The 15335-nt window shown below is 36.8% G+C and overlaps 1 protein-coding gene across 1 annotated transcript in view; it reads left to right on the top strand.

Moving 5' to 3' along the window:
* The window catches only part of KLHL4 (kelch like family member 4), a 52948-nt gene that overhangs the window by 16303 nt on the left and 21310 nt on the right, over positions 1 to 15335 (top strand). Inside the window, exons 2-3 of the mRNA XM_013946354.2 lie at positions 14005 to 14178; positions 14629 to 14765. Coding sequence (XP_013801808.1) covers positions 14005 to 14178; positions 14629 to 14765 — 311 coding nt within the window. The remainder of the gene's footprint in view (positions 1 to 14004; positions 14179 to 14628; positions 14766 to 15335) is intronic.

Raw genomic sequence — 15335 nt, 5'->3', positions numbered from 1 at the left:
TTTTTGTTTGTTTTAATAGTCTCTCTTAAATTGTTTCAAAATATACACTATTTTCAGCTACAGGACTTAAAAATAAAGCTTTCAATATGGAAACGTTCACTAGTTCTTGAATCTTCCATGTCTTTGCATCAAGAATAAAAAAGATAATGCAACAGGATTACAGGTTATTCCCTGACACCATTGCTACTATGACAACAATGTATAATTACCACAGGACATAACAACCTTCTATATAAAACAGCACCTCACTCTACAGAAAAAAAGGTGTGTCAGCACATCTCCCTCCTCATCCTGATTAACCAAAATCTCCTCCAGACACTCCTTTGTTGATTCCCCTGTCAACTGTTTCTGTACCTTTATGTCCATATTTCATTAGGGACCTTAAAAAAAGAAAAAAAATCTTAGACATAATGGTACTATAAGCAATATTTTCTGCAGTTCATATCAATTTCATTTGTGCTTTTCAATTTCTTTGTATTTTTACTTTGATTTCAAATACTACTTTTTATTTAGATTTCATAAACTTCTTATTCCATTTCTTTTAAAGTGAGCTGAGGTTGAAGCAGAGAAAAGCTTGCTGGAGCAGCTATCACTGTTCTGCCAAGATAAATGCCACCAACAGCATCAGCAGTACATATTTTCTTAAAACATGTTGTCAGAATTACAGTGTTAAATACACTTGATATTGTCGAATAAAAGTAGACCTAATAGCATATCTGTAAAGATTATAAAGGTAATTCTCTTTTACGTTACAAAGAAGCTATGGACTCATGTATGATAGAGATATCTTTAATAAACAATTATAAGTAGCCATCTTTGAAAAGCTACTTTTCTGAGGAAGAATACTAAATGTTCAGTCAGCACTCATTTCTGACATTAGAAAAAATGCATATAATACTTAATGAATACTAGGATATTTGTCAGACATTTAAAAAGTGAAAGTCAGTGGCCAAGGACAAAAGCAGAGATAAAGCACAATAGTTTACATAATTTATAACATTAACAATTCTTTCCAGTGCATGTGGGAGGGAATTCAGTGTATGCTGTCTTGATTGTGCTGACCTGAAAGCATATCCACTCACTGGAGCCAGATACAAATACAACTGGTCCTTTTCAGACCTGAGTTCCAGTTACATTTTCAGACACAGAAAAGCAGAGGAAGATAACTTGTTGGAGAATACTTTCATATCAGGGTGTCTGAACCAATGACCCCATACAAATATTTGGTTATGAGAGAGGGAAACACTCTCCGAGTATAATTACATGTTTAAGAGGAAGGAATTAGCCATAGATAAAATTATGTAGCTAATAAAAACTTAGCTTCTTTACAGCACAGAAAACTTAAGTCTACCTCTCTCAAATGTGTTTTTGAACTCTGAGGCTGACCATACTTGTTCACACACATTCTCTTTCTCTCTCGTCTAATAAATTTCTAATTAAGACAAGCAAAGTGGAAAAGTTCAAATAGAAAAAGTCCGAGGATCCCAGCCTGAAACAACCTCAGGTTTGTAGTAAGGACACTCACGCTAAAGAAGTAGCTGATTTTGGTTTTAGTCACTTCCTTGGTGAATTCTCCATTAATCCTGAGCTTAGATTAGAAGAGAGTAATAAACATTCCTCTCTTCATGCTTTGGAGAGAAAGAAAATCAACACTGTCTTTGAGTCTGATCTGTTAAGTATTCTTACAGTACACATATTTAACAAGGCACATTGGTTAAGTAGGTTAAGAATCATGCAGGTTTTTTTTCCTATTTCAGTAGCATATAGCCTTGAATGAGGCATGCAGAAGATCATCTACTTCAGATCTTGGGTGAGAACATGCTTTTGGAACATGCCTATAGAATTTTACGTGACTGGGGAAGTGTATTATTGAACCTCAAATTTAAAACTGTGGTGCCATCAGGCTTAGAGAACAGCTGAGAGGGGATTATCATGTTTTCCCATTTAAGCAAAGCCTAAGTCTTGGTAGTGCATAGCTAAAATCTAAACAGGTATAAGCAGAAAAGAAAAAGATGCAAAAGATGAAATGGCCATGGCAAGTGCAGGAATAGAGCCCCTTTGCCTTTGATCAAGTACCAAAAAAAAAGTGAAACTCATGTACTAGGGTAATATAGTATTGCTTTGGGTTTTACAGATCTCTCAGCTTTACTTGTATCTGATTAGCTGCAGCTCTCAAAGAGATAGGAGCAAGGATGCTTGCTATTGAGAATTCGTTTTTCTCTGACCTTTCAAAAATCTGTTAGGTGGAGATGGAACTGCTTCATGTTCATGTTTTCTTGTACTTTCATCTTTACCCAGGTGCCCTAAGCCCCCCCTTTTTTCCACTTTTGCCAATGTAAAATATTTTAACATGTCCTCTTCCCTGCAGCCTCTCAAATCCAGAGCCATTTGAAAGGTACTCAATGAAATAAGAAATATGGACTTAATATTAATAAAAAAAATTTGTTGCCATTTGCTTGTATTTGTTTTTTATGTGTTCTCTAAATAAATGAGCCACAAACTCATGTCCAGCATTTAGTCATTACTTTTCATTTTGTATATTTTGATGATTTGAGATAGTTTTAGATAGTTCTGGTCACTTCATTTTTTGCTCTTTAGAAAGATGCTATTAAATTAACTAACAATATTATCATTAGCTACCAGAAAGTTGAGCAACAAGTAAACAGCCTCACTGAATTTCTCCTTCAATGACTTTTAATTGCCCTTCAACATAATCATGTAATACAAAAATTGGATCATGCTGTGCCAGAATGACTGCAGAATTCTTCTTGTGCTACTGGAGTCTGTCTTAATCAAGACAAAGAAATTTTCCTCATGGTACACATTATATTATGCGTCTTACATGGTGAATTTTAATGTATAATTACTTGTTATTGCTTTTCTAGCCTGTCTTATGAAAAATGGATATAAATTAAAAATATAATTTTGTTCTAAAAGTAATTATACAATAATATGCCAGACATGTAATATGAGCTATACAGGGAAATACTTTCTCGTTCTGCAGGAAATGGTTAAATCAGTGTTAGTGATTAAGCCAGCTGGATTAGAGAATGATAAGCTTTTGGCTGTTACAGTAAATAATTACTACAGGCCATATTCATCACTGTTATAGATAACATCATGTCTAATGTCTTCAAATTCTATGAAGTTGCTCCTGTCTACATCAGTAGTTAACCTGGTATTTTCTAATCAAACTCTTAAATTAGTTCAAAAACATTTATTGATAACAGTGTAAGTGTAAGGGTAATTGATTTTATTACTAATGAATAATAGTTACAGATCAATATTCAATTTCTGCATTGTAATTTCCCTGTCCTTATGTAGTATCTGACTAACCTTGTGTAGTATGACGATATTTATAAAGGAATGATATGCAGATTTTGTATCTGATTAATTCTGAAATAATTTTCAGCAGCTGCTTGTAATTTCTACTTTAAATACCTACTTTAAAACATTCTATATGTGAATAGTAAGGTGATACCTTTTGTATACATGCACACAAAGCATAAAAAACAAACTCAAGCAACATTTATGATTAGAGAAAAAAAGGCACATGGATTTTGGAGATAAGTAGTTCCCAATACATTTGGGATTGTCAAAAGAAAGATGGTAATCTATATTACCCCATCTTTTATACCTGTAACATTTTACTTAGTTATTATTCTCCATTACATAATAATGTAAATGAATACTATGTTAATTATCCTGGAGGAAAATGTTCTTGAACGATGATTTGAGATATCATTAATTTAAATGATTTGTCTGAGAGACTCCCTGCATCTTTTGAATATAGATACCTATCTATTATAAAAAACACTAACGAATGTTCAGCCAGTCTGCTCTCTAGGCTGATTAGATGTTGCTAGAGCTCCAATTTTTTGGGAAGTATTTCATGGTACAGAAATAAGTGTTTTAAGAACATAATCATGCCATTATAGTATTTATGGTAAAGTTTCATATTTAGGTTTGTCTAAATCAGGAAGAGAAACATTATTTTAAATGAAAATCCCTACTATATTACAAATTTTAACACTGACAGGCACAGGTTACTGCGTAATCCCATAGCCACTTGACAGGGGGGAAAAAATTGCTAATTATAGTTACTGCAACCCTTTTGGTGAATTCAGCACTTTGTACTGGCTGGCTAAGAACCTCTGAGCTCAGCCTATGAATATCTACGAATATCTAATAGCGCACTCCAGGCGTTCACTCAGAGCTGTGGATTTTGCTCCCGAGGGGCTGTACTCCACCCCTGCGTCCCCCTGGGCATGCAGCGTGGGGTGCCGCATGCAAAGCCCACGGAGGGCAACGCACTCGCTCCACTGCCTTACCAGCCCACCTTTCCGAGAAGCGGCGGCCAGGTGGCTCCTCATTTTAAATTCTCTTGAAGTTTCTGAATGGGTCTGGGACAAAATGCGGTTTTTCAAAACTGAGCCCCGAAAATCAGGAACAAAATCCCAGCCTTATATACAGACTCTTGAATAAGCATTTCTCTAATGGTGTGATTTTCAAATGTTTTGTCCTGAGCAGTTAAATGAAAACAATTTACATAATACTATAGTGCAACCAAAGAAGATCCAAATCATGCTTTCTGCTTTTACGCAGTAAGAAACTACAGAAACTGTTTAAAATTTACATAGGAATATCCCATTTCTTAATTATCTGTATACAGCAAATTGTGCTGTATAAAATTCTATTGCAGACTCAAGATTTCAATAAAGGAACGCATGAAGCTTTCAACAAACTGTATTCTTAGTAGCAAAATCTTAACTGTGGGAGTACACATGCTAATAAGAACAATCTGCACTGCAGTAAGCCTGCAAATTAACTTTATAATTAATCTTCTCTGTAAAAAAATAAATATACAATTTCCAAATGAAAACAACTTATGTAGGGAGAGTGTTTGGATCCAGCCCTCTCTGTAACATGAATTCACGATGCGGCCACAGCTGACACCAGCATAAGGGGCTGTACAGCGCTCATGGGCTCTGCAGTTTAACTGAAGCCAGTTTGCCAGTGGAATCACCCCACCAAATAAATGCCATTCGCAGAAGAATTTAAAACATCCTAACCCGTATTTGTCCTGATACTAATCACAATGACATTCATTTGTACATCATCCTGTCTGGGGGGAAAGCAAAACTCAAAACAGCTACAGTATTTTGGCTACCATGTACAGTGGTATGCCAAAGTTCTTATGTATAATGATATGCACATTTGTACTTATGATCTCAAACGGGAAGTTATTTTAACTAATTCCAACCAAGAAAAATGGCAGGTTTATGTTAATACTAGCAATAAAAAATTATCAAAAACAGGCAGCTGATAGCTCCAAGTTCTAAAGGAACTGTCAGGTTAAACTTTCAATTTAGGCTAAAAGTCAGCAGTCTCTCCATTAACTTACATAATTATACGTATAATGCTCTGTCAGGTATGATTCAAATCAGTAGGAGTTATATCATGGAAATCAGGAAGCATATGTAATATATAGCCTAGATAAGGTAATGAGTGCCAAGAACGCTACATTTTCAGAGAGAGGCCTCAAAATAAGGACTGATGACAATATTTAAGTTTTTTATTTTATTCTATTAATACTTGTCTTATCAAATTCATTTTTGCATTTAAGAGCCATAATTACCACCTATGACATAATGATAATACTGTTAAAAGACTTGGCACTTTGTTGACTTTTTAAAACCACCTTCTGTCCCCACTCTGTCAGTGGTGGTGGCAGCACATGTCATCTCACGCAGACCTTTCCCTATTAAAGACACCTGCGTCATGGGCTGGATCTGATCGCCCCAGTAGGTAAATTTCCAGAAGAAGCATAGTTACATTTTCCTTAATTCACTGTAAAAAAATTCAAGTTTACAGTGGTTTTAATATTTCTGCCCATCAGTCATTTCAATCAGTCATTTTTTTCTTTTCATCATTTTGTTTTATTCCATTGCATGTTAATCTTGCTACCGCAGCAGTCATAGATGTATAATACAATTTTCCTTACTCTTTTGGATTTACTAATCAAATTCTTTCACCAATACCTTAAAAACCGGAACATAATTATTAGCTGTTATATTTAAAACAATAAATAATAAAGAAGACAATTGAAGCAGAAATTATAAGGCTGTGGTTGGGACAATTACTCAAGTGGCATAATAGTCTCAGCAAGCAGTTAGTACAGGTGCATCAACTGTATCATCACTTTATGCTGGGTTCAGTGTATAGTGAATGCTTCCTAACTGAAACATATACCTTCTTTATTTCTCAGCCAACTGATATGGGGTACCTCTAACAGATGCTGTAGTCCTAAGATTTGGCACAGGAAAACAGCATGTCTCAATCTCCTGCCCCATAACCTATGCTCAACAGAAAGAGGGTCAGAGCTCAAGCAGCTGGATAAGAGAAGGCCTGCCTGTGTGGGGGCTGACTGCAGTTTTCTTGAATAAGCAGAAAGAAATGAGAGAAAAAAAAGGATGACTTGCACTGTAAACATTGCTGCACAAACAAACTGAACTGATGAACTTGCAGTCTTGTCGCAAGCCTTGTCACTTCTAAAGCACATCCAGAGCAGCACATAGCCTAAGTCACACTTGCGTTTTCAGCTATGGCGAAGTCCTTAGGATGTCTAATGATATTTCTAAATGGTATCTAGTTTGCTGCTAGTGGATGGTATGGTCTGCAGTTCAGTGGTAAGGTAGTCCAAAATCTGTAATTGACAGTAACTGAACTGTTCCTTTGTTAAACTGAATTTCACAAATATTAAAGCAGGTTAAATAGGTATATTCAACAAGTATTCAACAGAAAAGTAGTTGCTGTAAAAATATAAGTAATAGCCTTATCAAGTATAATAAAATTAAAATGTTACATTTTATCATATGGTTTTCATGCAATATTATCCTTCTAAGCTTCCTTATGATCAAGCTTTGTTTTTCTTTTTTGGCCACAGACACACTTAAGGAAGTACTTGAAAGATTATATTGAATTTTAAAAAGGATATGGTAAATAAATGGCACATGTTTTATCACATTTTAATTAATTAATTAATGAGAAAAAGGAATTTATCCTTTATAGAATGATTACTGAAGATTTCTGTTTTGATTAATGAAGAGTACTTTATGAAGACAGAAAATGATTTTCACATAATTCAGAATTTCTAAGAATTGAAGAAAACAGGCCTAGAATGAACTGCAAAACTCATCATGTCCATTCCCCCTACCTAAAAAAAAAAAAAAAAGTTTTACTCCCTAACACCATTTTTCCTTGGGATCTAGTATAATCTAGCTGTTACCTAGCCTGTCATTTCTTATCCTGTATTTCATTCAGTTGATTACTCACAAGGGTGAGTAGATCTTTGAAAAGGAAAAATATGTATAAAGTTCAGTAAAGACAAGCACAAAGATGGCATTCTGAATTTAAATTCTGTTCCCCAAAACCTTGCAACCTGTTATTATGTATGAATATAAAAATTATACCCAATTTCTATCCTTTACTTTTATATAATAAATATATTGAGCAGCATCAGAAGCAGAATATATTACAATGGAATGGATTGAAAACAGCTTCTGTCTTGGAAAGTGATTCCCTGATAAATTTTCAAGTTTGACTATACAGGCTGTTCATCTTTCTCATATTAATTTCAGTTAAAACATGCTATTCTGGCTTGATTTCGAAAACATCATGTGAATAGTGTCAGAAATCATCCAAAAGTCAAGATGACTTCTGACATCTAATTTTTCTCTCCCAGTAAGCTATGTTATCTTGTCATAAAAAGAAATTGGTATGACATGCTTTGTTCTGAACAGCCGTGTTGGCTGGTAGTTATCTCCTTGTTATCATCTAGATGCTTAACATTTTTTGATTATTTGTTCAAGTAATTTTTCAGTGTGTTTGTTCCATAATTTCCTGTTTCTTCTTTTTACTTTTTAAAAAATGGGTACCATATTTTCACCATCTTTCATATATTCTTACAGGAAAACTCTGAAATTATTTCAGTTAGCTCTCTACCTAAGATGAAGGTCACCTAGCTCAGCTACCTTGAAATCATTGAAGTAGAGATTTCTCTCAGCTGTCTCTAGCCTAATCTGAGTTATCAAGCCATATTACTAGTGCTAATGGTGTTAACATAACTCGCTATCCTAGTGAATCAACCCTAATGTAAAGATGACATTAAGCAGTTTGGAGTTCTGATTCTTCAGTATGATTCATTAGTAATTTTCCCTCATGACTGAGTAGAAAACTGTGTCCTTGCTCTTCATGGAACAAATGTACTTCTGAAACTTCTATTACTCAATATTCTTCAGATTTTGTTTGTCCAATAGAAAAAATAATTCTCCATCCTGTATGTTTCCTTTCTGAGTAGGTCTCAGTGAACTAACCTGAGTTTTCAACATGTTAAACCATACCCCATAGAACAACATATGATGGATAGACATATTCAAATAGTACATTTGCAACTACCTTGGCTATCTTTGTGCTACAGTCCACAGGATCCTCTACTATATTTCAGCCCTTAAGCACCTTTAACCTCTATCTTCTATAGTTCACTTAATTTTTTCCTCCTGAGTATTTGGCAGGTCAACATTTGAGTTCTCTGCATATCAGTTGTAGTCATACACTAAGGAAAATACATAAAATTTTTATCTTTGAATTTAATTTATCACTTCCTTAATATATTATAGTCACAATTTTGAATCAACTACTGAAGATAAACCAGCAATTGTAACATAAATATTAACAAAGTTAATGGAACTTTTTTTTTTTTTTTTTTGCTTCCAGTATTTTTCAGTCTCTCAGGAGCTTCATGTTTGAAATAATTAATCATAATACTGTTAGTGGTATTTCTGCTGTAGATAAAGGTCACTCTAAAAACATGTGAAAAAAATACCCAGGATTGAACAAAATTTTTAGACTTTAATCCTTTTGTGAATCTTTGCAGCTTGAGAATGATTGCTCTGCCCACAAATATATACACTATGGAAATTATCTATTTCAAGAAACTGTTACTGTGCCTTTGCAATAGGGGTAACTGAGTTTTATTTTGGTTGGTTTCTACAGATATTAAGGTCAAGTGCAATGTAAAAACGTACATACTATTTAACAATACTTAAACTGGATGTAACAAACCTGACACAAGATGTTTTTGAAAAAATAATCCACAATATTTTATGGCTTCGATTTATGTAACAGAAAAGTGGGGGAAAAGAATCAAAAGGAAAAATGATGAGAGGATAAAGTGAAAATAGGCAGAACTGAACTTTATTTTATTAACCATTATCTGAGATACAGAAAGATAAATCATGGAAGTATGAATGCAAGACCTTGTTATATTTATTCCAAAGTTTCAAAGTTTTCAAACTTCATTTTCTCAAAATATGAAAGAAAGTCTAAGAGGTAAATGACAAAATATGAATGTTACAGACTATGAATTTGGTATCAAATAGTTGATGCAAAACTAATCAGCATGTAATCCAATTTTGCAGCTTCTTCATATTCAGTAGAGAGCACTGAAGGAAAACAAATGAAAAAGTATAGTCACTAAACTAACCGAGACAAATTAATTTTTGTAAGCTGTAAACTGCAAAGGATACACATTATAGATGGACTTGCCTTGCCCCTTCGTTTCTTTAAAAAGGAAAATGCATTTAAAATTGTAGCAAAGAGGTTCAAAGAAAGCTAGAGATTTTATTGTACTGATTTGCTATATCTTAATGTATTTTCAGATAATAATATCTGTTTGAAATTACCCAGACAGAAAAACACGTGCATATGCTGCACACACGCAGAGTAAGTTTGAGGGTCTGGGACGCAACAGGCTGGCTGTACTCATGCTCCTCAGGTGATGGTGATGTGTGTATGCACCTCAGGGCTGATGTACCTCAGTTATACCAGAACTAATGTGTCTGTGTAGACCATAAATCATCTTACACACCTGGGGAGCCTGGCAGAGCCAGGCCCACATGATTGCTTTGTACTCTGTTTCATTTGAAGGAAATCAAATACACTGGTGATCTGAAAGCCTTCAACACATCATTGCCCAAAAGATGCCACACTCCAAAAGGCTGTGGGATTTCTGTAAATGCAATGCAAAAATCCAAAGACCTTCGTTGTGACTGGAGAAGACTTTCAGATGGAAAAAAAAGGATGTCTGGAAAAACCCAGATGCATGACAGTCATACCAACCCTGATATTGTTCTGTACTATTCGGAAAAGCACTGATGTACAATAATTCACTTGTAATGCAGAGGGAACTGAAAACTCTCTACTGTGTCTCAATTCAATGCTACATATAATTTGATTTCTAATTATCCCCCTTGAATCCTGATTATCTATTTGAAGATGTATGATTCTTAAAAATATATGATCTAATTTATCTTAATTTTCTAACAATACTATTAAGTGACAACCTGATTTACCCATTTTTTATTTCTGTATTTTCTGAAATAAATGTTCAGTTGTGTCCATAATCTGAACTTCTGCTAAACTTTAATACTTTTCTTTAACTTGATGAAGGGGTGTAATCTCTTCTAAACATTTATGCATATGCATTAACGTTATCAAAGCCAACTGGTATATTTAGTCAACCAACTTCCATTGGGCACAAAAAGTCCTGGAGGTTTCTGCAGAGCATTGGTGACAACTTCTTGACACAGGTGGTGGAGGAACCAACAAGGAGAGGTGTGCTGCTGGACCTCGTACTAACAAACAAAGAAGGACTGGTGGAAGATGTGAAGGTTGGGGACAGCCTTGGCTGCAGTGACCATGAGATGGTGGAGTTCAGGATCCTGCGAGGAGGAAGCAGGGCACTAAGTAGGATCGCAACCCTGGACTTCAGGAGAGCAAACTTTGGCCTCTTCAGGGACATTCTTGGAGGAATCCCATGGGTCAAGGCCCTAGAAGGAAGAGGCGTTCAAGAGAGCTGGTTAATATTCAAACATCACTTCCTCCAGGCTCAAGAGTGGTGCATCCCTATGAGTAGGAAGTCAAGCAAAGGAGGTAGGAGACCTGCATGGATGCGCAAGGAGCTCCTGGCAAAACTCAACCAGAAGAAGGAAGTGTACAGAAAGCGGAAAGGGCGACAGGCCACTTGGGAGGAATATAGGAATGTTGTCAGAGTATGCAGGGATGCGACGAGGAAGGCTAGGCCCATTTGGAATTAAATCTGGCTAGAGATGTCAAGGACAGCAAGAAGGGCTTCTTCAAATACATCAGTAGCAAGAGGAAGACTAGGGAAAATGTGGGCCCTTTGCTGAATGGGGTGGGTGCCCTGGTGACGAAGTATGCAGAGAAGGCAGAGTTACTGAATGCCTTCTTTGCTTCAGTCTTTACTGCTGAGGCCAGCCCTCAGGAACCCCCAATCCTGGAGGCAAGAGAGAAAGTCTGGAGAAAGGAAGACTTTCCCTTGGGCGAGGAGGATCAGGTTAGAGATCATTTAGGCAAACTTCACACCCACAAATCCATGGGCCCTGATGGGATGCACCCACGAGTGCTGAGGGAGCTGGCGGACGTTATTGCACAGCCACTCTCCATCATCTTTGAAAGGTCATGGAGAACAGGAGAGGTGCCTGAAGACTGGAAGAAAGCCAATGTCACCCCAGTCTTCAAAAAGGGCAAGAAGGAGGACCCAGGGAACTACAGGCCAGTCAGCCTCACCTCCATCCCTGGAAAGGTGATGGAGCAGCTCATCCTGGAGGCCATCTCCAAGCATGTGGAGGACAAGAAGGTGATCAGGAGTAGTCAGCATGGCTTCACCAAGGGGAAATCATGCTTAACCAATCTGATAGCCTTCTATGATGGAATGACTGGCTGGGTAGATGAGGGGAGAGCAGTGGATGTTGTCTACCTTGACTTCAGCAAGGCTTTTGACACTGTCTCCCATAACATCCTCATAGACAAGCTCAGGAAGTGTGGGCTAGATGAGTGGACAGTGAGGTGGATTGAGAACTGGCTGAATGGCAGAGCTCAGAGAGTTGTGATCAGCAGTGCAGTCTAGTTGGAGGCCTGTAGCTAGCGGTGTCCCCCAGGGGTCAGTACTGGGTCCAGTCTTGTTCAACTTCTTCATCAATGACCTGGATGAAGGGACAGAGTGCACCCTCAGCAAGTTTGCTGATGATACCAAACTGGGAGGAGTGGCTGATACCCCAGAGGGCTGTGCTGCCATTCAGAGAGACCTGGACAGGCTGGAGAGGTGGGCAGAGAGGAACCTCATGAAGTTCAACAAAGGGAAGTGCAGGGTCCTGCACCTAGTGAGGAATAACCCCTTGCCCCAGTACAGGTTGGGGGTTGACCTGCTGGAAAGCAGCTCTGCCGAGAAGGACCTGGGAGTGCTGGTGGACATGAAGTTAAGCATGAGCCAGCGATGTGCCCTTGTGGCCAAGAAGGCCAATGGTATCCTGGGGTGCATCAGGAACAGTGTTGCCAGCAGGTCGAGGGAGGTGATTCTCCCCCTCTACTCAGCCCTGGTGAGGCCACATCTGGAGTACTGTGTCCAGTTCTGGGCTCCCCAGTACAAGAGGGATGTGGCACTACTGGAGCAAGTCCAGCGAAGGGCTACAAAGATGATTAGGGGACTGGAACATCTCTCTTATGAGGAAAGACTGAGAGAGCTGGGCCTGTTTAGCCAAGAGAAGGCTGAGAGGAGATCTTATTAACGTGTACAAGTATCTGAAGGGAGGGTGTCGAGAGGATGGGACCAGACTCTTTTCAGTGGTGCCGAGCGACAGGACGCGAGGCAATGGGCACAAACTGAAACACAGACAGTTCCATCTGAACATGAGGAAATACTTTTTCACTGTGAGGGTGACAGAGCACTGGAACAGGTTGCCCAGAGAGGTTGTGGAGTCTCTATTTCTGGAGATATTCAAAACGCGCCTGGATGCGATCCTGTGCAAGGTGCTCTAGGTGACCCTGCTTGAGCAGGGGGGTTGGACTAGATGATCTCCAGAGGTCCCTTCCAACCTCAGCGATTCTGTGATTCTGTGATTCTGTTTCCTAGCTGGCCTTGGAAATTTGAAAAACAGGTGCTTTACATTTTAATAATATGTAATATTAAATTGAGAAAACATTTTTCTAAAAAATTCTTTAATAATTAAGTGTTGTAGATTGCAGCATTTTCAAGATATGTGATATCACATATATCAACAAATTTATTACTACTTTACTAAAAACAGTTGACAATAAGAAATATTTTTATAAGAAAATAACAAAAAGATTTAAATCTGTGACATAATCCATATTAAAAAGGTAGTAAGGAATGATGTTTTTAAAAAAACATAGTGACATCAAAAGAAATCATATATATAGTTTTTATGTGTATTTATAGCTGGGATAGTTAAAAGAAGTATGGAGTGGGAGGAATACATTTGTATTCTACACTTCCGTGAAAAATCAGAAAAATCTGTTTGTCTTTATTATTTGCATTCAGATTCTGAAGGCAATATAATGTGCTGATTTCATCAGCTTTTTGGTTTGATACTCTGTCTGGAATTATACGGTCCTTGCCAGGCTGTCTTCTAATTCATTCCTATTCGGTAATGCAATTCAAAGTACAAAGTAAAGCACAGAGACTATGAAGAAAAACAGAAATATAAATAAGACCTAAAGACTTGTAGCATCCAAAACTTTATACTACAAGATGCTTTAGATATTAGTATCACAGGAATAGCTTTGCTTTTTGTGTTTCGTGGTCAGGAGGCTGCATTTAGGACTAGTCAGTGCTATGCAATCTGTGCATAGTTGACATAAAACTGATAGGAAGTAGAAAACTCAGTAGAGCCAGCTCCGTATAACATTTTGTTGTTCATTGACATTAGAATTTGCATGCAACCTTGTGAAGGAAAACTTGCAGATAACAAACAGAAACAAATGGAAAAAGGCATAGTAAGACCAGGATCATAAAAGCTAGATATTTTTAATCATTTCTGTTATGTCACTTGAACAAAAATTATATGATGAGCATAATCAGAATTTATAATGCTACAGTAATTACACGGCCTCTTTCCCTCACAGGTTATCAACAACTAGCAGTTCACTACTTGGAATGAATACCAATGGCTCAGATGAATATTTCCAATCTACAAACCATGCAGAGCAAACTTTCCGCAAAATGGAAAATTACCTCCAGCAGAAACAGCTGTGTGACGTTCTCCTCATAGCTGGAGACCAAAAGATTCCAGCTCACAGGTACATTTCCCATTATTGTTTACAAGGCTTCAAAGCCTGAAATTTCCAAATGCTATGATAATTTATGCTTGCCCTGTCTAGCTATGAATGAATGGTTACTATAATTAGCACATCAACTAACAGAATAAAGTAATGTGATCAGAATTTCATATTCATTATTTCAGGTAGAAAGAAACTCAAATATGAACCACTGATATTGCCCGTCCTCTCTTCTTGCTGCTGTCAAACTATAGACAGCAGTGAAGCAAAACTGCACAAACAAGCACTCTGAAAATTAGATTACTAATTACCCTTTTAACTTTATTACTCACTACTGTAAGATTTAAGTCCTATACTAAAGATAATGTTTCTTTTACACACACAATTTATTATATAATAATACTGAATTTCATGCTTGCTATTGAGATTATGAAGTAATTTGCATTCCTCCTAAAATGCTTCTATTTCAAGGTTGGTCCTCAGTGCAGTGTCTGATTATTTTGCTGCAATGTTTACTAATGATGTGCGTGAAGCAAAACAAGAAGAGATCAAAATGGAGGGTGTAGACCCAGATGCGCTGAAAGCTTTGGTGCGCTATGCCTACACAGGTAATTCTTCCTCCCTAAACTACATTTGTTTTGTTAAGGAAGATAAAAAACTATTAAATGCGTACATAATTTTCACTTCTTCCATTTCATACATTCCATACATTTCTTAAATATAGGCATAGATCATGCATATTTAATGCATACCTTTCTCTAAAGATGATGAATAAATATTACTTAATAAATATGTTCTGATAAAATAATCCTTATTTTGAAGGCAGATAATAACAGATACCTGATGTTCACATAACTTATTGCAGAAGATATACAGAAATATAAACATATAAATCCATTATTAGGACATCATCTTCCTCTAACTAGATAAAAATTATTTTAGCAATTTAAATGAGAGAAGATGATATTTTGCTGGTTGCTCACTGTGTGTATTGAAAGAGAGAAGGGTATTATGAACCATCCTGTCATGAATAGCCATAGAAATGGTTTGGCTGGGTGGCAGGAATATGATCACACCTAAGAATAGAACAACTTTTAGGATGAGAAAGTGCCACCACATTTTAGATGTGTTTATTAGTTCTCTTTAAAAATTACAGAGATTTTATCCTAATGAAATTA

The sequence above is a fragment of the Apteryx mantelli genome, chromosome 13 (assembly GCF_036417845.1).
Source record: "Apteryx mantelli isolate bAptMan1 chromosome 13, bAptMan1.hap1, whole genome shotgun sequence".
Lineage (NCBI taxonomy): Eukaryota > Metazoa > Chordata > Aves > Apterygiformes > Apterygidae > Apteryx > Apteryx mantelli.
The sequence above is the reverse complement of the archived record's forward strand: the minus strand, read 5'-3'. Positions and strand labels throughout refer to the sequence as shown.